Source organism: Anolis carolinensis, chromosome 2 (genome assembly GCF_035594765.1).
Source record: "Anolis carolinensis isolate JA03-04 chromosome 2, rAnoCar3.1.pri, whole genome shotgun sequence".
NCBI lineage: Eukaryota > Metazoa > Chordata > Lepidosauria > Squamata > Dactyloidae > Anolis > Anolis carolinensis.
The window spans coordinates 47,426,163-47,451,970 of NC_085842.1; the positions used below are offsets into that span (position 1 = coordinate 47,426,163).

The following is a 25,808-nucleotide window of genomic DNA, read 5'->3' on the forward strand; positions in this document are numbered from 1 at the left end:
TTGTTCTAAGAATCAAAAACAAATGTATTGCTGTTCCACTTTTTAACGTTTATTGTAAGTTGGGGCTTCTGAGTCTCTTTACATAATATTGAAAACAACATACAATACATCTCAAAAGCTGAAGAAAAGTTATATCAGCATGTACTACATGATTTCATAATGTCGAAGAAGTAATTAATCCAGGGACAACCACAAAAGATCCCAATAAATGGTTTTATTTGGGGAAAGCACCAACATGACTTTAGACAATTCAAGAGTAAAATAACCCTGATGTACTAATTCTGTTTTAGAACTGATAATAAGGCAGAGGGAGTTAATGAATCTCTATCCAATGGTGTCATAATTGGTTGTCTAGTAAAGATTTTGGAGTTTTCAGCTTTCCTATAAACCTTGGTCTGGCTTCTAGCATCCAGAGATTTTCTAGATACAATCCTTCATTATATGAATGATTTGTTATTAAATGTGATCTGACCATGTGTTATTGAAGGCTTTCATGGCCGGAATTACTGGGTTGCTGTGACTTTTAAGGGCTGTATGGTCATTATTCCAGAAACGTTCTCTCCTGAAGTTGTGCCCACATTTATGGCAGGCATCCTCAGAGGTTGTGAGGTCTGTTGGAAACTAGGCAAGTGGGATTTTATATATCTGTCGAAAGTCCAGGGTGGGGGAAAGAACTCTTGTCTGTTTGAGGCAACTGTGAATGTTGCGATTTGCCAGCTTGATTAGCATTTTATGGCATTGCAGATTCAAAGCCTGCCTGCTTCTTGCCTGAGGATCCACCGTATACCATGCAGCTGTAGACAAGTCTGCATAGGGATCACCAAACACAGTGCCCAAACATGAATCAAGGAACATGAAAGACACTGCAGACAAACCGGAGAAGTCAGCCATAACAGAGCACTTGATGAACTAACCTGGACACAGCATATTATTTGGGAACATAGAAATGCTGGACCACTCTTACAACCACCATGTCAGACTACACAGAGAAGCCATTGAAATCCACAAGCATGTGGAGAATTTCAACAGAAAGGGGGAAACCTTGAAAATGAACAAAATCTGGCTACCAGTATTAAAAAACTCTAAAATCAGGACAGTAAATAAAGAACATTCAGAAAATAAGAGAATTCCAGGCAAGAAACAATCAGGGTCAGTAAACACCTCCGAACAAAGGATTCCCTTAGGCAAGAAGCAGCCAGGCTTTGAAGCTGCAAGGCCATTAAATGCTAATCAAGGTGGCCAATTGCAACATTCACACTTGCGTCCACCATACAAGAGTTCTTTCTACCAACCTGGAGATTCCGCAGATAATATAAACTCCACTTGGCTAGTTTCCAATAGACTTCACAACCTCTGAGGATGCCTGCCATAGATTTGTGCAAAACGTCAGGACAGAATGCTTCTGGAACATGGCCATACAGCTCAGAAAACTCACAGCAACCAACTTAATTGACCATGTTATCTTTTGTTTGTCTTCAAATATACTGGTAAGAAAAATCGCAGTTAAGTTATAATTAATCAATCATTTCAGTCAGTTTGTGCAATCAAAAATACTAGTGTCAAAAACACTTCTGGAATTCCTCATTATAACGATATTCTAACACCAGGAAACCAAGCTTGTAAGCATTGCTTTTCCACATGCAGAACATGTTGCTTAATGGTAAACATGCAAATATACCATGCTAAAATGATATATCTCAGAAAAAACCTTCTAATTTGCTTGTGATGACTTTCTTGGAGCTCCTTCATAGCATTGATACTAGACCCTTACTACTGGGCATAGGTGGAACTGTTTATTGACATAGGAACTTCTCACATTTTACCAGTCTTTTGGACACGTTCCATATGAATTAAAAAACCAATAGAACTTGTAACAATTGTTCATGAATTACGAGAAATTATATTTATCTAAATAGTCTCACATTTGCTAATCATTACTAAGGAAGATATACTAAGGAAATGGGGGGGGGGGATGGACATTGCAAAGAACAAAATTCTTTAAGATGCAATTCTATACCACTTGGAGTGCATCTACACTGTAGAATTAATGAGGTTTGACACCACTTTAATCGTCATGGTTCAATGCTATTGAATTCTGGGAGTTGTAGTTTTACAAAGTCTTTAGCCTTCCCTTCATGAAACTACAAATACAGTAGAGTCTCACTTATCCAAGCTAAACGGGCCGGCAGAAGCTTGGATAAGCGAATATCTTAGATAATAAGGAGGAATTAAGGAAAAGCCTATTAAACATAAAATTAGGTTATGATTTTACAAATTAAGCACCAAAACATCATGTTTTACAACAAATTTGACAGAAAAAGGAGTTCAATACGCAGTAATGTTATGTTGTAATTACTGTATTTACGAATTTAGCACCAAAATATCATGATATATTGAAAGCATTGACTACAAAAATGGCTTGGATAATCCAGAAACTTGGATAAGCGAGGCTTGGATAAGTGAGACTCTACTGTACTATGATTCTATAGCATTGTACTGCAGTGTAGATGCACCTTTAGGTTAAGGTAAGCTGAACTCCATTGCATTGAAGAAGACTTACTTCTAAGGATAGAATACACAATTATTCTGTTCGTTTTCTTTTTTGGTTTTGGTTAACAAAAACAGGGAGCTAAGAAAATAATTAAAAGGTCACAAAATTTTGCAATTTGTCATGATTCTAGGTTTCTCAAAAACCTAAGTCGAGGAAAATCATTCATCTTGGGCCCCTTCCACACAGCTGAATAAAATCCCACATTTTCTGCTTTGAACTGGAATATATGACATTGTGGACTCAGATAACTCAGTTTAAAGCAGATATTATGGGATTTTTTGCCTTGATATTCTAGGTTATATGGCTCTGTGTAAGGGCCCTCAGCATCTTTTAGATTTGTTACTGTCCTCAGAACTCTTATTCACAAGTATAATTACTTAGTTTTATGTTGGTAGTAAATTTTATAGAATAAAAAGCAAAGACCACTGTGTAATAATAATAATAATAATAATAATAATAATAATAATAATAATAATAATAATAATAATAAGCTCTTAAATAAATATAATGCTGTACTGCCATTATTCTGATACAGAATTTTTGCATAGCAGTATCAATATATTTACATAACAGGAAGCCAGGTACTTCCATTCCAAAGGTTACTGATTTTTTTAAAATAGAAAGTACCCTTCATACATATAGTTTCAGACAAGTTCTTAATTTAGGCTAGATAAAATTCAAAATAAATCTTTCTCTTCTCATATTCATTGAGTAATTGTTAAGATTCCTTAAAGTCAGGGATAAAAGCTCCAGCCCATGAGCCAAATTTGTTCTGCCAGTTTGTTCTACCTGAATTCTGGCATCCTTCCGGAGCTTTATTCTTTCTCGTAGAAGAGGAGACAGGACAGTGAATGAGTCACAGATGAATGTGCTTCCTTTCTCTTTTCATGTGTATTATATTATACAAAATATTTTCAGTCAAGTTGAGTACTTGCAGAAAAATCTGAATTCAATTGATGCAAATTGACATGGCAGTTCTGGATGTCCAGTGCCCTAGACGTGCAACCTGTTAAGCCCTCTTTGAAAAGCCATATTTTAGGAGAGAAGAGCTCACCATACTATTCCTTTAGTACTTGCTTGCAGTTTGTGACCCAGCAACCTAAATTCGGTCCATATGCCATGCATCGAGGACTGCCAGTTAGTTTCTTGACACTGTTTCCTTCCTTCCTCAGGCAAGAAAGCCAGGAAGTTTATTGGGTGTCTCGCAGTCTGCCATACATGCCTGATGCATCCAGACTGGCAGGTCACAAGTTCATACAAACAACTCCAGATAAACATCTAGCAAAAATAATCACCATAGCTGCTATCAAATATAGTAATAATAATATTAATATTTACAAGGAGAGAAAGTATGTTTACAAATTTCCTCTGGCAAACATTTTTTTCACTATTACAAGGGTTTTTAGTACATGAAATAAGCAACGCCACAAAATCTATCACCATATATATATATAGTGCTAAAAAAAGAGATCTTCATTTGTGAAATCTGATAAACATTTGTATTTGGTAGGCGAAACCCGGAGACATGCCAGGTTAGGTAAGCATGGGCAGCTGTGATGCATTCTCCTTCCACGGAACGGAATCTGGAAACAAATATTTAGAAGAACTCTCAGTGAAAGTTTCAGTGTTCTTTGTAAACAATGACATTTCTATATTGATATAGAAATTGGTCATATCATGAAAAGAGATGACTCACTAGAAAAGGGAATTATACTTGGCAAAGTGGAAGGTAGTAAGAAAAAAGGAAGACCACATTCCAGATGGATACACTAAAGAAGTGATTCTCGACCTGTGGGTCCCCAGGTGTTTTGGCCTACAACACCCAGAAATCCCATCCAGTTTACCAGCTGTTAGGATTTCTGGGAGTTGAAGGCCAAAACTTCTGAGACCCACAGGTTGAGAACCACTGAACTAAAGGGTGCATTTACATTGTAGAATTAACGCACTTTGACACCACTTTAACTGACATGGCTGAGTGCTAGGAAATAGTGGGAGTCATTCTTTCACAAGGTCTTTAGCTTTCTCTGCCAAGGATTATTAGTGCCTTACCAAACTACAACTAACCATGGCAGTTAAAGTGATGTCAAACTGCAGTTATCTTACAATGTAGATGCAGCCTAAGACTACTGTAAGCAAGGATAAAGATTAGGCCACTTGAATAAGATGGGTTTTCAATTGTACATTTAAGAGAGGACAAAAATATGAAGTGTTTACAGAAGGACATCTATTATGTCTGCACACACCTCCATCTTTTACTTAGGTCTTGAGGGTTTGCATCAAAGTTTGAAATCTTACTGTGTATCATATGTAAAAAAGTTATCCAGCCAAATCTTATTGGATGCAAGGAACTTCTGGGATAGTGAATATGAGCTCAATTTAGTTTATAATTTGTAAAACAGTAAAGGTTTTCCCCGACATTAAGTCTATTTGTGTCCAACTCTGGGGGTTGGTGCTCATCTCCATTTCTAAGTTGAAGAGCCAGCATTGTCCATAGACACCTCCTAGTTCATGTGGCCAGAATGACTGCATGGAGCGCTGTTACCTTCCCACAGAAGCGGTACCTACTGATTGACTCACATTTGCATGTTTTCGAACGGCTAGGTTGGCAGAAGCTGGGGCTAATAGCAGGAGCTCACTCTGCTCCCCAGATTCGAACCGCCAACTTTTCAGTCAGCAAGTTCAGCAGCTCAGCAGTTTCATCCACTGTGCCACCGGGGGCTCCTTTATAATTTGTAGTTGTGCTGAAAAAATGGACTAAAATTCTGATTGTGTTTGCCATATTCATTTATTGTAGCTTTCAAAAGAAAGAGGTACAAAATTGGCAGCTCACATTAGCTTTATTTTTGTGCCTTCCTAAATACAGAATTGACAAGTTTACAACTTTATTTAAATTCAAAAAATATAATCTTTATGTGTTGTTGAAGGCTTTCATGGCCAGGATCACAGGGTTGTCATATACCTCACAACCTCTGAGGATGCCTGCCATAGATGGGGGCGAAACGTCAGGAGAGAATACTTCTGGAACATGGCCATACAGCCAGGAAAATATACAACAACCCTATAATCTTTATTCCAGCAAACTCCAGCTCCTCTCCCGCTCTCTCTTGCTAATAAGAACAGCTCCTACTTTAAGGCTTCTCTATCCATTGGCCCAAATTAGTAATTCACAGAGGTACAACAGCAAGGCTTGAATGAAAGACTCAAGTTTTGCCAGAAGGACTAAAATTTGAACCATTAAACCATCCAAATTGAGCTATATGCCTTTAATGATCTCTGATCAGCTTTTATCAGTTGGTAGTCCACTTTACAAACTCTCTATGTTTGATTTAACAGGGAATGCCTATAGCAAATCTAGTAGGGGGGAGAGATCTTTTCAATTTAGGCTTGTCCTTAAGAGATTGAGTTTAAATACAGTGGTATGACAGTGAGATAAAACTGAAAATGTCTGCTTTGTACATGATCTGCAATCTAATGGTGAACTTCAGCATTTGGCACTTTGAATAGTTGATTAAGGATAATACTTAAAGGAAAATGAAATTCTGAATACATTAGCCACTAGCCATTTCATTTTCAAGTTTTGCAGACCTGCATAACTTAGAGCACAGTAAATGGTTTCACAAGTGAAGCCATTAATGGCACAAAGCAATGCCATTAGTTTCAAGAAAATCATCAGTGGTATTTCTTCCTCTTCTTGCTGCTTCTTCAAGAGTATACCCAGAAGGAACTAAGCCAGTGACTACAGTTGTTATTTTCTGGAATGAAGGCAAATCTTCCATAGAGAGGAGTGACAGGAGGAATGTATACCATTGGATCATGAGCGTTACCATGCAACAACATCTGGATAGCCAAGGAGTATCTTTCCATCATCTAGACAGGTCTATTAAAAAGAGCCTGGGGGTCTTCTGCTGTAGCACAATCTCATGAAGATGAACAAAATGATTCCCATAGCATTAAATACAATATGGACCATGTATCCCATGTAGTTGGGACCTTAATTTCTGAAAGGTAGATTCCAGTCAAAGGTTGAAATCCTGTCATCTGCTCTAGATGTCCTGTTCTATCATTGTAAACATGTATGGAAACAAATAGTTGCTAAGTAGTAAAAGTTGTTAAGTAAGAGTAGTATCTCTATAAGCTCTATGATGTTTTTTACATTACATATAATTCCATACTAGTTTTATTTAAAGAAAAGGCACAACTAAAAGCTGATTGTAATAAATATGCATGGGGGAAAAAAGAGATCTATACATAATTTCAAGAGATTGTTTCTACCTGTTTTGTTGACAATGGCTAAGGTAAAGGTTTTCCTCTGACATTAAGTCTAGTCTAGTTGTGTCTGACTCTGGGGGTTGGTGCTCATCTCCATTTCTAAGCCAAAGAGCCAGTGTTGTCCGTAAACATCTCCAGGGTCATGTGGAAGGCATGACTGCATGGAGCGCCATTACCTTCCTGCTGGAGCAGTACCTATTGATTTACTCACATTTGTATGTTTTTGAACTGCTAGATTGGCAGAAGCTGGGGCTAAGAGCAGGAGCTCACCCCCTCCCTGGATTTGAACTGCCGACCTTTCAGTCAGCAAATTCAACAGCTCAATTTAACCCACTGAATCACCAGGGGCTCCCTGACAATGGCTAGGTAGTGGAAATTTAGATTTGGATTCTATTCCCATTAGAGGATATTTGAATAGCATCATCAAAAAAGTATTTAAGGTCTTACATTAATAGGTTAGATCTATATTCCAGACTTAGTTAAGTAATGGCACAAGTTAGTCATAACTTCAGTACCATTTATCTGAGTTGGCGTTTACTTCAGTTGACATAGTCTGGATCCAGCCCAGGGAGTCTAAAGCACTTATTTATGTAAGTAGACTTGTTTAGTTGCCTGTAATAGCATCAGTGCTGTGTGAAATCCTTTTGACTAATACTGTGTAAATTTATATACTAGAAACATATCATAGACATGACTGGAATAGACTGTAAAAACATGGTTTAGAGAGTGGCAATTAGAAGCTGAAAGAAAAAACAGGCTATCAAGCTTAGAAGAAGAGCTGCAATATCTAAGCAGTGTGGTGTTGTAATGTTGATTTTATGTATTTAGTAGTTTTTTAAAAAATGTGTCTTTTCAAAATGAAGAGCTGTGAGCATCTGAACAATTTGCCCATTCAAAAGAGTAATAGCTCAAAAAATCAACAGCATCACTTGAGACGAGAATGGCATGCAAAACACTGCTCATACTCTGTAATACAGATGAAAAACACTGAACCTTTATTATGTTAAATCTTTTACAGAATAATACTGACAGTAATATATTTATTTGCGTATGTTCCTATGACGTTATTTCCATAAAAAGAAAACTTCCTGGATAATATATACCTTCTTGCGTTTTTGCAATGGGTACTATTTTATGTAGTCTGACTTCACAACAAAATATATCCACATTTCCTTCTACCCTGTCAGTTATAGTCTCACATGAGGTCCCAGAATAACACACTTACTTTGTGACTCAAAGGATGACAGTCCTCTCCCAAGTCGCCCATTGGTGTACACATCCTCAGACTTCGAATCCAGAGACTGACGGCACAGCACATGCCTCCGCCACACTGCAGATCTCGGTCGCAAGCCTGAAATATAACAAATAGACACATAGAGCATCACATAAACAAAATTGCTAAGAATGTCCAACATTGCCCCATTATCTTCACATATAGGCAGCCCACTGCATCTGCAGAATCTGTATCCATGAATTCACCCATCCATGGCTTGAAAACCCTTCCCCATCTCAATTCCAAAAGGCAAATCTTGAATCAGTTATATAATATCAGGGATACAACCACAGATCTGATTATCTGCAAGGGTCCTGAAAGCAAAGCCCAGCAGATACCAGGGGTGCACTATACATCTAAAAACATGCACTATAAAGGATGTTTGTGTAAGAAGACTGGAGGCCCTTCCAGACAGACCTCAATCTCAGGAGGAACTGGGATATTATATCTTACCGGGATTGAGGCCCCACACCCACCCCAAACCTTGGCTTTCCCTGAGGTGTGGCTGCATGCCCTCCCAGGTCAACCAGAGATTGACCCAGGAGGGCATGAAGCCAGCCCCCCCCCTTTTACCTCAAAAACTTACATGAGGGGCCTGGTTGCATGTTCAGACCTCTACGGTAAAATCTGGTGCATGAAAAGGGTGCATCACCTTTATGGGTCAGGAGATTTCAAGGGCCTGAACATGCAGCCAGGCTCCTCACATAAACTGTCAGGGTAAATGGGGGGCTGGGAGGGTGAATACTGGGGATTGTAGTGGGGACTGACCTCTGTAGAAGTGATACCGGAAGTCATTCCCACAGGGCTCACACCTGGAAAGATCTGGACCTTAATGTAAGGTCTTTCCACAGGCCCACACCTGGAAAGATACGGACCCTATATTAAGGTCCAGATGTTTCCATGTGTTTTATTAATCTGGAGTAAACTGGGAAATCCCAGTTTACTCTGGATTAATTTACATTTACCTGAGGTGTCATGTGAAGTCTTGGTTCTGCCTTTCCTCTCCTTTGCTTTAGTTCCCCCTGTTCAGGTTTTCCCAATAATGTAGATACCTCCATTTGTATTAGTTTTTGGGTGGAGTTTTAAAAAACCCCTAGAGGCCAGCCCCAGTTGGTTTAGTCCATTTGCCTACACAGAGTTCTCTTTCTAGACTCTTTTTCCCCCTTCAACAGAGCTACAGTCATTAGAGGCCTGGTCATTGTTTGGTAATCTTAGGCCCAGAAATCCAAAACAGGCATCCTTAGCACTAAACTCTTAATATACCATCAGTCCCAGTGACAACAGAAGCTTGTGGTCAACCAAGTTTCACAAAGTAGAAGATCAAGACATCTTATAAGCACCAGTTTATAATCCATCGCTTTACTTCAGAGGCAAAAGACTTTCAAGGATTCCAGAGAGATGACGGCAACCAGCAAAACCTCCTTTCGTAATGTATTATTTTAAGCTATCTTACAATACTCCTGGGTGGAGTTAGTCCTTTGTTCTTCCTGTTTTCAGTAAACTGATTTTGGTTATCTTTTCACCTTGCCTAAAGTGCCTCTGTATGTTAAGTGTCTTGATCTTATACAGATAGCCCCCGAGTAAAGCCAGACACTATAGTTTTTCCAAAGGCTCGGGCATGCCATCACATCATTTGGACATTACAGGTAAACCTGTGACAGGTCCTGCATTTTTGGCCTGTCTGGAAGGGCCTTGGAAAACAGCAGATTAAAATCTGTCACGATCTTAAAAAGAAGAAATTACTGTAATTTTTTTCAATGTATTGATTTAGATTTGTAACATAATCTTTTAGGCTCAAATCCAATGTTAGTCCCAAGAAGAGCGAACTATTGAATCAAAAGTAATTTCACTGATTTAATGGATCTACTCTAATTGGGATCGACAATGGATCTTAGACAATAATTATTTAACTTCTGTCTATATAAATTATCAATATTCAAACAGTTTAACTTAATTGGGTAAAGTAATTATATCATGGAGCCAGTTCAAGTCAGTCATATGGCTCTGGTTAAGATAAATGTGCTTCAAAACAATATTGTCTACTAGATCTAGGCCACTAAATTATTTGATATTGTGAGTAAGGCCAGACAACACAAGAGGATGAGTCGATGACTATTTTATTGTTATATATTCCCATGATGACATATTAAATTAGCTTCTGTGTCACAGGAAAGCATAGCAGATGGCATTTTCATAAAATGAATCTAGAGGTAGGATCCTCTCATTGGGGTCTGGATGCTCATTCTGCAGTGGCAGGATGGATTCCAGTATAATATCATGCAGTGGACAAATAGTGTTTAACTTTTATGCTAAAAGCATATCTTTGTTGGGGCAGAGATTAAAATAATTGTGATGCCAAAAGTCATTTATGGGGAGGAGGATGTTCTAAAAAATTATCTTTCAATCTAGATTCTAAAACTTGGAAAGCTCTTTTAAATTTGTGATACTTTTATAGTTTATTTTCTAGAGAACAAATGGATGAAGTTATTAGATTTTGTTGCCGTGTAAACTAATTGTTGCCACGTAAACCAAAATATATTTTCAAACCCATTTCATAGTGGGCGAAAAACATCTGAAAAGTCATTTGTAGAGACTGATTAAAAGCAAAGAGAATAGGATTTGGCTGAGTTATATCAAAAATGTGAATAACAAATATGAAGGAACTACTTGTTGGATTTCTACATTCACTTACCTGGGAATATGTTCCATTGATTGCCAAGATAATTATTTCTACATAGAATTAATGTTATTGTTGGTACATTTTATTTGAAGTAACAAAATTGCAAAATAGTCTAAGATTCTGCTGAAGAATGGCTTCATAAATAAGTAGACTCATAAGTATGAGTTTATGAGCAGATAATGGCTCTGAGGAAAGCATTAGTGTCCTCTGAAACAAATCTGCACTCTGGAAGATTTCATTATGAATATAATTATACCATATTCCATTGTTTAAGCAGTTTGTAATTTGAGTAACAAATCTGGTGCCTTAGTACACATTTACCAAGTTGCTGTGATTTGAGAAAATATTATCCAGATTGGTTTGTCCTATCTTGGAAGCTAAGCTAAATCAGTCCTGGTGAGTACTTGGGTGGGAGATTGTCAGTGAATATTAAGCTTTAGAGGCTATATTTCTAGGGAAGGAAATGGCAAAACCACCTCTGAGTATTTCTTGCCTAAGAAAATATTAAGAAATGCATGGGGCTACCATAAGATGACATGCAACTGAAAGGCACATATACAGAGTTTGTCCAGTTTCTGAAATGCCTCACTACTATTTATCAATATACTAGCTCGGGGACCCAGTGGTACCAGGGTTATTAGAAGAAAGCATTGTTTGTTTTGGGATCTTAGGTAATTTCACTGAAGTTTGGTCCAGATCTGTCATTGGCTGGATTCAGTGCTGTCTGGATAAGGGAGAACTACAACTCCCAGATAACCCAGGGCAATCACCTCCAAACTCTGTCAGTATTCACCGTTGGCCATGTTGGGTCTGTGTGCCAAGTTTAGTCCAGAACCACCATCAGCTGGGTTCAGGGCTCTCTGGATAAGGGTGAACTACAACTCCCAGATCTGAGGTCAATCATCTTCAAACCAGGCCTGTATGCACAGTTGGCCATGTTGGGTCTGTGTGCCAAGTTTGGTCCAGATCTGACGTCAGCTGGATTCAGTGCTTTCTCAATACAGATGAACTACAACTCCCAAACTCAAGGTCCATTCCTCTAAAGCCCTGCAATATGTTCAGTTGGTCAAGGGGCTTCTCTGTCCCAAGTTTGGTCCCGGTCCATTGTTGGTGGGGGTCACAGTATCGCTGAATGTAGGTGGATTGCAACTTCCAAAATCACGGTCCATTCCCCCAAACCCCTGCAGGATGTTCAGTTAACTGGTCATGGGGCTTCTCTGTGCCAAGTTTGATCCCAGTCCCTTGTCGGTAGGGGTCACAGTTTCTCTGGATGTTGGTGAACTATAACTCCCAAAAGTCCCATTATCTGTGGCAAGTTTGGTCCAGATCCATCGTTGGTTGGGTTTTTTTTTCCCCCGCGTCAGGAGCAACCTGAGTTGCTTCTAGTGTGAGAGAATTGGCAGACGTGCAAGGACATTGCCCAGGGGATGCCCGGATGTTTTGATGTTTTTACCATCCTTGTGGGAGGCTTCTCTCATGTCCCCGCATGGAGCTGGAGCTGATAGAGGGAGCTCATCCGCACTTTCCCCGGGTGGGATTTGACTGGGCAGCCTTCAGGTCAGCAACCCAACCTTCAAGTCACAAGGCTTTAATCCACTACGCCATTAGGGGGTTAACGGTGCTCTCTGGATGTAGGTCAAGTACAACACTTGTAAATAATAATAATCTATATATATAAAAGGATAAAGTTGCGGGCGCAGTGACTATAACAACAAAACTAAACATCCCAGAAATACGAAACTTGGCAACACAATGCAAAAGCCTTGCCTCCCGGTTACAACAACACAATCACACCACAAAACCACAATCCGGACCCACAAAACTCACAACAACACATCATGACTATAACAACACAACTAAACGCCCCAGAAATACAAAACTTGGCAACACAACGCAAAAGCCTTGCCTCCCAGTTGTAACAACACAATCACACCACAAAACCAAACTGGACCCACAAAACTCACAACAACGCATCGTGACTATAACAACACAACTAAATGCCCCAGAAATACGAAACTTGGTGACAGAACTCAAAAGCCTTCCCTCCCGGTTGGAACAACACAACCACACCACAAAACCACAATCTGGACCCATAAAACTCACAACAATGTATCGTGACTATAACAACACAACTAAACTCCCCAGAAATACGAAACTTGGCACACAACTAAATGCCCCAGAAATACAAAACTTGACAACACAATGCAAAAGCCTTGCCTCCTGGTTGTAACAACACAACCACACCACAAAACCACAATCTGGATGCACAAAACTCACAACAATGCATCGTGACTATAACAACACAACTAAACGCCCCAGAAATACAAAACTTGACAACACAACGCAAAAGCCTTGCCTCCCAGTTGTAACAACACAACCACACCACAAAACCACAATCTGGATGCACAAAACTCACAACAATGCATCGTGACTATAACAACACAACTAAACGCCCCAGAAATACAAAACTTGACAACACAACGCAAAAGCCTTGCCTCCCAGTTGTAACAACACAACCACACCACAAAACCACAATCCGGACCCACAAAACTCACAACAATGCATCGTGACTATAACAACACAACTAAACACCCAGAAATACAAAATTTGACAAAACAATGCAAAAGACTTGCCTCCTGGTTGTAACAACACAATCACACCACAAAACCACAATCCGGACCCATAAAACTCACAACAATGCATCGTGACTATAACAACACAACTAAACGCCCCAGAAATACAAAACTTGGCACACAACTAAACACCCCAGAAATACAAAACTTGACAACACAACGCAAAAGCCTTGCCTCCTGGTTGTAACAATACAACCAAACCACAAAACCACAATCTGGACCCACAAAACTCACAACAACGCATCATGACTATAACAACACAACTAAACGCCCCAGAAATACAAAACTTGGCAACACAACACAAAAGTCTTCCCTCCTGGTTGTAACAACACAACCACACCACAAAACCACAATCTGGACCCAAAAAACTCACAACAACGCATTGTGACTATAACAACACAACTAAACCGGATGGCCATCTGTCTGAAAGGTTTGGGTGGGTTCTTCCTCCATGACAAAAAGAAAGAAAGGGGTTGGACTGGTTGCAAACTACAAATTCCAGCACGCCATGGCATGGAGTCCATGCATTTCAATTAAAGGCCTCTTCCTTCTCCCTTTCCCCGCCATCCAACCCATTGACCCAGTTCCATGGCTTCGCAGGCAGGAAAGGCTAGGACAAATAGAAAGAAGGAAGGAGGGAGGGAAGGGAAGCGAAGGAACGCCAAGTACAAGAGCCCTCCCTCTCTGCCCGGAAAGCCAAGAGCAAAAGGGAGAGAAAGGCCATTGATCTGGTTATATTTACCCTCCTTTCTGACCAGAGTGTTCTTATCAGCGAGCTCAGGATCGGAGCAGAGAAAGGGAACAGCATAGGAATAAAGGAAACAAGGAGAGCACCCACTCTATCTATCCATCCACTCATCTATCCATCCACTCACCCACTAATAATAAACACCTACACAGGCAAGAATCAGCCATGCACTGAGTCTACAAGGCCATTCAGTGCTCATCCACCTCCCCAATCCCTACATTCACACTTGGCCTCCAAAAAAACAATTACAATAATAACAATGACAACAACAACAATAGAATCAACACCATCACAGGCAAGAAGCAGCCAGGCACTGAGACTGAGAGGCCAGTCAGTGCTACACTGGGCCTCCAAAAAACAATACAGTAGCATCTAACTTATCCAGCCTTCATGACCTCTACAACAACAATAATAATAAACACCTACACAGGCAAAACAAAAAAAACACTATTGTACCACAATAAGATGTAAACCGCACTCAGCAGAATCAGACGTCACGATTAACAACAAACTAAAGATAACAGGGATCTCAAGCAATTATCAATCAACACAAAAATTGAAGAAGGTAACAGACTTCAAATACTACTACTAATGTGAGTATAAAGAAGGGTGGAGGTCACAGCATAAATACAACCTAATGTAGACTGACCAACACCACCAGACTAAGCCACAGCAACGCGTGGCCGGGCACAGCTAGTAATAATAATAATAATAATAATAATAATAATAATAATAATAATAATAATAATAATACTTTATTTTTCTATCCCGCCACCATCTCCCCAAAGGGACTCGGGGCGGCTCACATGGGGCCAAGCCCAAAACAGAAACAAAGTATGACAAGTTAAAACCAGTATAAATAACTAAAAACCATATCATCGTAACATTCAGATATAAAAACAAATTAAAACACAAAGTACAATATAACACCATAGTGACCAAGTAAGGGGAAAGGTTATAAAAATGAACATCACCATCCATGGATGAAATGGGGGCAGTCAAGTCAAACAGTGCATAGTTTCAAGATCATTAATAAAGTGCCTGGACAAGTGTCAAAATGTTACCTGAGATAGTTTGGAGTAGGATAGGTAGGAGGGAAAATAAAGTGTGAGGAGACAGTATGTCAATGAGAGGGGCCTATCATGTTATTGGTTGTTCAAATACACTTTTGAAAAACCATGTTGAATTCTCCCCAAACCTCTTGTTCAGTTGCTGATCAATTCCTCTGTTAACTGTTTGCCATAGGAAAGGGTAGGAAAAGGTTATGGTAGAGGCAGTGGGTGGGTCATGCAAATTAAGGAACCCTGGAGGAAAAACAGAATACCTAGGATGAAATTGTTCCCGCATGAAAACCTTCACTTGGGTGGGGGGCAGAATGGTGTTTGTGGAGGACACTGGCAGGATTTGGGCTACATGTTAATGTCATTCACTATAACCTGCATGTCAATGGAGGGAGGGCCATTGGTGTCTCCTGCTCAATGGGAACTATAGCTGTTTGTGGAGGCAGGAGACTGTCTATGTAAGTGGACACCTTCTCCACATACACACAATTCTCCACATACACACAATTTCACTTTTATCATGTGTATGTGTATAGCTAGATAATTGAAGTGTAATTTTATGCCATTACTTTCATCACAGATCTATTTTTCAGATAGCTTCAAAATTTTGTAGAAATGTCAATTCTATTTATTACTATAAGTCACAGCACAGTTAAGAGCCCTCTAAACTGCCCTATAAACATAGTATGTACTACACTGCACATGTCTTTTGGTTGATAAAACAAGGTACTCAATGGATTGTTGATATTTGATATTTCTGCTTTGATAGACTGTCCAGCTAGATAATTTGGGAAAACTAAACGCAGTATTTGAAAACCCTTCTCAACTTTATACATCCTTCATCTTGTACTTTGCTACAGCCGTTTTCTTTCCTAGCATTATCAGGATGACAATTGTTCTATCTACCACTTATTCTAACAGTTCCCAACCCCTTTTCCAAGGTGTTCTCAGATATTTTGAATGTATCTGCACATCAGTTTCATTCCACTTCAACATCCATGGCTCAACTGCATTGTATGGCAGTGTAGACTCATATAACTACATTAAGAAACCGCATTGTATGGCATTGTATGTAGATGGTGCCTCAGAGATGTTGTTCTCCAGAAAATGGAGAATCAATACAAAAATTTTAATCTGATGTGAAGCATCACGTTTCTTCCACCCCAGTGTGCTGGATTGGCACCATATCTGCACCCATTAATCATAACGGATTCCTTTTTTTCCTGGAAACATTCTAAGGACCATCAGCCAATGGCTAGCAACCAACATCACTTGGAGTAGCACAAAACTCTAAATTACAATATCTGAACTTTGCATCTTTAGTTTAAATGTTATATTTGGGCTCATTCAAAGATTTGTGGGACAATTAGTTTGTTAGAATATTTATAATAATATTTTCTATTACTTGACAAAAATTACTATCTCTATATCAGGCATGAGCAAATTTGGGCCCTCCAGGTGTTTTGGACTTTAATTCCCACAATTCCTAACAGCCCACTGGCTGTTAGGAATTGTGGGAGTTGGAGTCCAAAACATCTGGAGGATCAAAGTTTGCCCATGCCTGCTCTAAAAGAACACTAATATTTCTGGGCACATTTCTAAAATATGCACCTGACATATCATATACCAACAGTTTAACTTTCCTTTTCTGAGTTATAACTGTATCACATTCAGCTTCACTGAATCACTCTCTGTACAATTTATCACTTCCATCTCAAGTTGAGGGGAAAAAAATCTGTTCCAGTACAATTAACTGAACATTCTGCTTCAATAAAGGATGGATGTAAGTCTGTGGACACAGGCAACTTATCACATTTTGTCTTGACTCCTTGCATGTGTTACTGATTGAGAAGCAAAAGACTTTGTGAAATAGGAACAAGCTTAGTGGCACATTCATCTGTCAGGCTGTCCCTCCGAACACAAAGGTGTTTGCCTCCTCAGAAGAGTAATTAGAATTTTACATGCTAGGTTCAGTCTACCTGACATGACTGATTGCAGCACAATAGCCTGGACAATTAAGGATAAATATGTTTGTTTGTGTTTGTATGGTGTGTGTGTGTGTGTGTGTGTGTGTTTTGGTGTGCAAATTTTCCATGGGAAAAATAGAGCATTGAAAAAAATTCTACCCTATATCTCTGATAGCTCCATCCTTTGGAATCTTGGGATGCATCTACAGCATGCATGGGCAAACTAAGACCCAGGGCTGGATGAGGCCCTCCAGGCGATTACCTCAAGACCTCCACATTTTCCCTGTCCTCTTGACATAAGGACATGGTAGCCTGCCATGTCCTCAGAGACAGTCCAATGGCGAGGCTAAGTAGGCGGCTGCTGGTGGCGCACACCAACAGGGGGCGCACTCGAGACGCCCCCGTGAAAATGTGGTGCTGCTGCGGCGGCGCCATCGGCCACTGCCACCTCTTTGTTTTCTGGGGCAGAATCCCTGCGCATGCGTGGAAGGGTCCCATTGGTTATTTTGGGCGATGGGACCCTTTCACGCATGCACAGCGGTTCGCTCGCTTGCGTGGCATGGGTAAGGCACCCAAGCTACCCATCCATGCAAGCGATGGAAGCCTGCCGCCGCCGCCTTCAAGTCAGCAACCCTTGGCTGTTCGAATTTGGGGAGCAGGGTGAGCTCCCGCTGTTAGCCCCAGCTTCTGCCAACCTTGTAGTTTAGTGATTGGGTTTTGGGGGGGGGGTGCCAAAATTTCTGTTCGCCTACACTTGAAAATTACCTTGGACCGGCTCTGCATGTCCTAATGCCAAAAAGATGGGGGAGAAAGGCACACAGCAGCTGAGAGCCCTCTGGAGTGCTCTCAGGCACCACGTGTCTCACCCTCCTACCGGCATAAGGACAGGGCGAGTAGCCCCATCCTTATGTTGGGAGGACAGCTCAAGGAAGGCACGCGGCGGCTGAGAGCCTCCGGAGCACTCTCAGCTGCAGCCTGTCTCACCTTCCTCCTGGCATAATGCTAAGAGGACAGCCGGAGGAGGATCAAGAGAAGAGGATTGGAGCAGTCGCTATGTGTCCTGCCTTCCTCCTGGCATAAGGATGGGGCAAGCAGCCCTGTCGTTATGCTGGGAGGACAACCTGATACTGACCCAGATCCTCTCCTGGTCCCTACCCCTCATGAGCCCGCCCTGCCTAGCATGCAAATGACCCCCTCCCTCCCAGCCCGGCCCTCCTGGCTGAGCCCGCAATGTGGCCCCAAGGCAACAAAGTTTGCCCTTGCCTCATCTACACTGTAAAATTAATGCAGTTTGGCACTACTTTGCTAAGGCTGAGTGCTATGGAATCATGGGAATTGGAGCTTTACAGTCTTTAACCTTCTCTAGGTAAGAGTGCTGGTGCCTCACCAAACTACAACTCTCATGCTGCCATAACACTGAGCTGTAGCAGCTAAAGTGGAGTCAAAGTGCATGACAAATTCTGAATGGGATGCTCCAATACACAAAATTCACTCCTGCAAACACCTCTCTGTTTCTGGATTTCCTCCAATGTAGAAGAGCATAAGACAGCATCATGTGCTTTTTCAACCAATATAGAGGTGTTGACTTACCACAAAGGCTGTGCAACAATGCTATAATAAGTGGTATTGGTTGGAAGAACCGAGTGAGATTGTTACAACAATCCTTTGCTTACACGGATGCCAGCCACGCAAATAGAAGGCATAATGTCACATTGAATACTTTTGAAGACACACAACATTAGTGCAGCGCAGCAGATGTTGGAGCTGATAAGAAACAATACTACCCAATTCTCCTCATTCCTTTGGCTGATAACCCTAACAATTCATGTCAGAGGCACTGAATATATCCCTTCAAATTGTAGTCTCCATCCTGCTTTTCTTGTGTCTTTCCTTCCACCAGTTTGACCTTAAAATAAGCACCTAACTGAACAATAGAAGCCAACTGCTGGAGGGAAGGGTGTTTACAGTGAAATGCTAAAAGGTTGTAGATTTAAGATCAAAGGCACAATGGATCCAACATAAAATAGACACAAGATGTCAGAGAAATATGCTTAATATAGTCCAAACATTCTAAAGTTGTCTTTAAGTGTATCTTGAGAAAATGTAAATGGTTCCCGTAATTGTTCACATTTAGGAATAGCAAAATAGTTAGCAGAAGATGCATATGTAAAAGGAGATAGCTCATTTTTTTTCAAGGACAAAGAAGCTTTTAAGTTTCAAAATTTAGAACTATAATAGTCTTGCTACATTCTCAAGTTTCCCACAGAATCAATCAAATCAAAGTTTATTGGCAAGGCAACAGGTAAAGAAGGAGGAAGTGATTTTTTTAGTGATATTTTTAGTGCCATTGCTCAGTGGACACTTGAATGAGAGAGGCAAGAAAGATTTCATCCCAGAAAGGAATTTTCTTATAGTATTTTCAAATCAGACAATTAACAGCACAATCTCACACATGTTTATATAGGGATAGCCCACTGTAATCTCCTAGATGCCTTATTCTATTTGATCTTGGGGGCTAAGCAGGGTCAGCATGTGGATAGGAGGACACCAACAAATCTCAGGTACTGTAGGCTGTATTTCAGAGGAAGGAACTGGCAAAACCACCTCTGAATCTTCCTTGCCTAAGAAAACCCTGTAAAAATTATGGAGTTGATATAAGTTGGTAAGTGATTTGAAGGTATACATACACATACACACATGTCTCAATACTATGTAAGGCTCCCCCACCCCATTCCTTTAAGGCTGCAATCTGAAGCTCATATCCAAACATTTTGGTTTTCTTCTGACATTAAGTCTAGTCATGTCCGACTCTGGGGGTTGGTGCTCATCTCCATTTCTAAGCCGAAGAGCCAATGTTGTCCACAGATACCTCCAAGGTCATGTGGCCAGCATGACTGCATGTAGCACTTTCCCACCAAAGCAGTACCTATTGATCTACTCACATTTGCATATTTTCAAACTGCTAGGTTGACAGAAGCTGGGGCTAACAGTGGGAGCTCAACCCGCTCCCCAGATTCGAACCACCGACCTTTTGGTCAGCAAGTTCAGCAGCTCAGTGGTTTAATCTGCTGTGCTACCAGGGGCTTCCTTATCCAAACATAGTTCCATCTTAAGACAATATTATGCAAATTGATGATTGCCAATTCTTGCAAGTTCCCAGGGGGAAAAAAACAACAACAGTTGATGCTAATTGGCAAGTATAATACCAATCTCTGGCACAATTGAAAAAATAATAATTGCCTGTCCCCCACATTAGACAGATTGAGTAGCTCTATCCTAAACTTCCTACACAATTGGCTTGACTGAGTCAACCTGAAAGGCTTTCACTGACAGGTTAGCCCAGCTCAGGTTCCCTTCCGCTGAACCATCGGAGGCTTAGAAACAGACCACTTAAACTAGATAATCCCTTTGATCCTGATGGATCTTTATCCAATATGAACAGCAGCAATTATTTCTGCCTGAAAGTGCCATAGCAGCCGCTGGGAAGAGAATCCGAAGCTATCTCAGTAACTAAGGCGACCGTCATTAGCACTCCTCCCACCCTCTTTTTCCCCAGTGGCAACTCATCAGAGACCATTTCTCAGCCACACTCCCTCCCAGAAAGAAAATTCCTGAGTTTGGTACCAAGCGTGCACAGAGAAAGAGCCCAGTATCAAAACATCTCCCTCCTGTCTTAAACTTCAGGCACCAGAATCAGGCCAATGGCCCCCAGCATTCCCTCCCACTCCTGGTACTCCCTGGCCTCTCCACAACAGAGATAACAACTGCAACTTTTGCCATGCCAACTCTTACAACTTCAAGTCTCATATTGACTCACATGAGGGTTTTCTTAGACAAGGAATGCTCGGAGGTTGCTTTGTCAGTTCCTTCTTCCAGCACCTTGTATTTGCAAGCAATTTCCCATCCAAGGGAAACTCTTAACCAAATGAATCAGGGCTAGCCCTGTTGAACTTCCAAAATCAATGCTTTTAAGAATAGCTGTGTGTTTTTAAGTGATGCTAAACCGCTGAGCTGCTTAACTTGCTGACCGATAGGCCGGCGGTTCGAATCTGGGGAGTGGGGTGAGCTCTCGCTGTTAGCCCCAGCTTCTGCCAACCTAGCAGTTTGAAAACATGCAAATGTGAGTAGATCAATTGGTACCGCTTCTGCGGGAAGGTAACAGCACTCCATGCAGTCATGCCAGCCACATAACCTTGGAGATGTTTATGGACAATGCCAGCTCTTCAGCTTAGAAATGGAGATCAGCACCAACCCCAGAGTCAGACATGACTGGACTTAACGTCAGGGGAAACCTTTACCTTTACCTTTCATAGCATACTTTAATATGTTGCTCTTCCCTGCCTTGATCCATGGTTAGAGGCAGGCAACAATATTAATACTAATGATTATTATTTACTACCCTCTCATATACTTTAAGTAAGAAACAGAAAGGAGGCCCCCTCAAGAGAAACACATTCTTCCTATCATTCACAACTATCACTTCCCTGATGGCTTTGAACTGGGGGCCCGCCCACATGGTTGAATAAAACCCCACACTATCTGCTTTGAACTGGAATATATGGCAGTGTGGACTCAGGTAACCCAGTTCAAAGCAGATATTGTGGGATTTTCTGTCTTGGTATTCTGGGTTATATGGATGTGTGAAAGAGCCCTGGGAAACTCCAAAAATAAACCTCTACAAACCCCCTTCAGAGGCATCTAGAGTCAAAGGAAGGGGCTCAGAGCACTGAGGGGGGTGTCCTTTCTACACAAAAATATAGATAAACCCACCTTCTTTCAAAAAATCTCCCAAATGTTTGACATCAGGTGTGTTTGGGATTTCAGAAATTTGCCTATACACAATGGAGATGGGACCCAAGTCTCAACACATTCACGTCTCATAGACAACTTAGCCACACAGCCCAAATGTCATTTTATATACAATATAACATGTAGAGGTTTATTTTCGGAGTTTCCCCGGGCCCTTCCACACAGCCATAAAACCCAGAATATTAAGGCAGAAAATCCCACACTATCTTCTTTGAACTGGGTTATTTGAGTCCACACTGCCATATATTCCAGTTCAAAGCAGATAGTGTGGGATTTTATTCAGCCATGTGGAAGGAGCCCCAGTTCAAAGCCATCAGTGGAGTGATAGTTGTGAATGATAGGAAGAATGTGCTTCCCCTGAGAGGGTCTCCGTTCTGTTTGAGAATCTTGACAGTGAAACAAGGGGCCCTTCCACACAGCCCTATATTCCAGAATATCAAGGCAGAAAATCCCACAATAGCTCCTTTGAACTGGAATATATGGCAGTGTGGGCTCAGATAGTCCAATTCAAAGAAGATATTGTGGGATTTTCTGCCTTGATATTCTGGGTTATATGGCTGTGTGGAAGGGCCCTGGGAAACTCCGAAAATAAACCTCTACATTTTATATTGTGTATAAAATGACTCAGATAATGTGGGATTTTCTATCTTGATTTTCTGAGATATAGGGCTGTGTGGAAGGGCCCAAAGTTTGCACAGGTTGAAACCATCCAGCAGCAAAGGTGTCATAGAATCATAGAATAGTAGAGTTGGAAGAGACCTCATGGGCCATCCAGTCCAACCTCCTGCCAAGAAGCAGGAAATCGCATTTAAAGCACCCCCGACATATGGCCATCCAGCCATCAGAGAATACATCTACACTGTCCAATGAATGGAGTTTTGACACCACTTTAACTGCCATGGCCAAGTACTATGGAATCCCGAGAGTTGCAGTTTGGTGAGACACCAGCAGTCTTTGGCAGAGAAGGCTGAAGAAGTGTGTTTTCCAGGCTGTATGGTAATGTTCCAGAAGTATTATCTCCTGACATAGGAGACAATACTTCTGGAACATGGCCATACAGCCCAGAAAACACACAACAACCCTGTGATTCTGGCTATGAAAGCCTTCAACAACACCCTTCAACAAAACATTGATGGCTGAAGACTTTGTAGAATGACAACCGTTATGATTCCATAGCATTGAGTCATGGCCATTCAAGTGGCATTCATTCTTCAATGTACACCAGGCATGGGCAAACTTTGGTCCTCCAAGTGTTTTGGACTTCAACTCCCACCATTCCTAACAGTCAGTAGGCTGTGAGGAATGGTGGGAGATGAAGTCCAAAACACCTGGAGGACCAAAGTTTGCCATGCCTGATGTAGAGGCACCCACTCTGTCATCCAGAACCCAATTTTGGAGCCTTTTGGAATAGGAGATGCTCCACCTCACCTAACTCTCCCTCCCTCTCTAGATGTGTACTCCCTTATGAAAAAATAACCCCGCGTGGCGTTTAATTAGCTATTTCTCCCCGCAACCCACCCGTGGGGACTGGCGCTTTAGCCAATCCCGACTTTGCCGGCAAAGGAAGGCGCGTACATTGGCGGTTCCCACAGCTTCCCACCCAGACGGCATCCCTCCTTGGGACCCCCGACGTGCTTCCCTCCTTCCTTCCCTCCCCCCTCCCTCCTTTCCCTTCTCACCCCAGTGATGACAGCCGAGTCCCCCGCGGAGAGGAGCAGGAGGAGGAAAGGGGCGCAGCGGAGACTCCTCATCGCGGCTGCAGCCCTCTCTCTCTCTCTCTCTCTCTCTCTCTCTCCCTAGCGCTCCCCGGGGCTCTGCCTCTTTCTCTCTCTCTCTCTCTGCCTCCGTCCCGCGGCCAGCGATTGCCGAGCCCCCGCCGCCGTTATAAAGCTCCGGGCTGCCATTCAGAGGCGAGATGAGTCACCCACCCGGCGGTGAGGGACACGGACGCGCCAAGCGGCGAGGCCGCCCCGTCCCGACGCACGTCTCCCGAGGAGCGCGCAGGTTGGCTCGCAGGCGTGGAAGCCACGCAGGGCAAGCTCAACAAGTGGCCCGGCGAAAAGGGCTCGCAGCTCGACAGTACTGGCGCACCCAAGGCTCAACGCCATGCTTGTGGCTTGCACTCCTTGGCAGAGAAGGCTCAAGACCTTGCCAAACTCCAGGACCCCACCGCTCTGGGCCAAGGCAGTTCATAGTGGCAGCAAACTACAGTAGAGTCTCACTTATCCAACATAAACGGGCCGGCAGAACGTTGGATAAGCGAATATGTTGGATAATAAGGAGATATTAAGAAAATGCCTATTAAACATCAAAATAGGTTATGATTTTACAAATTAAGCACCAAAGCATCATGTTATACAATTTGACAGAAAAAGCGGTTCAATACGTAGTAATGTTATGTTGTAACTACTGTATTTACAAAATCAGCACCAAAATATCACGTTATATTGAAAACATTGACTCCAAAAATGCATTGGATAATCCAGAATGTTGGATAAGTGAGACTCTACTGTACTTGCATTTGACACTTTACGCCTTTCCACCCTTAGTATACAAACTGTTCCTTGCCTAGGTGCTACATTAGCAGGCATGAGCAAACTCTGGCCCTCCAGGTGTTTTGGACTTCAACTCCCATCACTCCTCACAGCCTCAGGCCCTTTCCTTTCCCCCCTCAGCCGCTTAAGCTGAACTTGCTGACTGAAAGGCCAGCGGTTCGAATCCGGGGAGCAGGGTGAGCTCCTGCTGTTAGCCCCAGCTTCTGCCAACCTAGCAGTTTGAAAACATGCAAATGTGAGTAGATCAATAGGTACTGCTTCTACAGGAAGTTAATGGTGCTCCATGCAGTCATGCTGCATGACCTAAGAGGTGTCCACAGACTAGGACAGGTCTTCTGCTTGGAAATGGAGATGAGCACTAACCCCAGCGTCGGACACAACTAGTCTTAATGTCAAGGGAAACCCTTACCTTTAACACTTTCAAACCAGGGACAGAAAAGAAATTCAAATTTTGTTACATAGTGCTAATGCCCTCACTTACACGGACAGGCACTGAAACTCTAAACTGATAATGCTGGGTTTCCGAGGCCCCTTCCACACAGCTGTATATAATCCACATTGAACTGGATTATATGGCAGTGTGGATTCAGATAATCCAGTTCAAAGCAGATATTGTGGATTGTCTGCCTTGTCATTCTGGGTTATATGGCTGTCTGGAAGGGCCACATGTTGATGCCAATCCTTGTCTACCTTTGGAGTGACCCTGCCTGGGTTGGATGAGTTTCTGGGTCCTCTGTACTTCTAAAATGTGACACCCTTTTAATTGCCATGGCTCAATGCTGTGGTTGTCATTTGGCGAGGCTCTGACACTTTTTGTCAGAGAAGACTAAAGAGCTTGTAAAGCTATGCCTTCCAGGATTTCCCAGCATTGAACCATGGCAGTTACAAGTGGTGTCAAACTGCATTCATTTGACAGTGTAGATTTGATGATAGTTAGGTAATACAGCTTGAGCACCCTTTATTCCAAATGCACCAATATTGTGAGTGACTGAGAGAGTGGGTGCATCTACACTGTCAAATGAATGCAGTTTGATGCTACTTTAACCACTGTGGCTAAATGCTATTTTCAAGCCATGAATGGTTGAATCAATGCATGCAGAATCTTTAAATAGAGAGCGGTGACTGTATCTGTGACCACTGACTAACGATTCCTGTGTGTGGGCACAAAGCCCTTCATCTCTTTCATTATCACAATAGTGAGACAATGGGTGTGTCTGTAGAATGGATGCAGTTGGATGCCACTTGAATGGCCATAGCTCTAT

The 25,808-nt window shown here is 41.7% G+C and overlaps 1 protein-coding gene across 1 annotated transcript; it reads right to left on the reverse strand.

The window, feature by feature from the left end:
- Positions 1 to 27: 27 nt before the first annotated feature.
- Positions 28 to 24,073, reverse strand: prok2 (prokineticin 2). Its single transcript, XM_062969708.1, has 3 exons — positions 23,671 to 24,073; positions 8,046 to 8,171; positions 28 to 4,134 (listed from the first exon to the last, which is right to left on the reverse strand). Exons 1-3 carry the CDS (start codon positions 23,740 to 23,742, stop codon positions 4,009 to 4,011), a joined length of 324 nt encoding a protein of 107 aa, XP_062825778.1. The 5' UTR covers positions 23,743 to 24,073; the 3' UTR covers positions 28 to 4,008.
- Positions 24,074 to 25,808: the final 1,735 nt, after the last annotated feature.

Excerpts from the sequence above, each read along its gene's own strand:
- prok2 (XM_062969708.1), bottom strand. The coding sequence starts at position 23,742 with ATGAGGAGTCTCCGCTGCGCCCCTTTCCTCCTCCTGCTCCTCTCCGCG. Across the intron at positions 8,172-23,670 it reads ACTCGGCTGTCATCACTGGG|GCTTGCGACCGAGATCTGCA; the intron begins GTGAGAAGGGAA and ends GTTATATTTCAG. Across the intron at positions 4,135-8,045 it reads GTCATCCTTTGAGTCACAAA|ATTCCGTTCCGTGGAAGGAG; the intron begins GTAAGTGTGTTA and ends ATTTGTTTCCAG.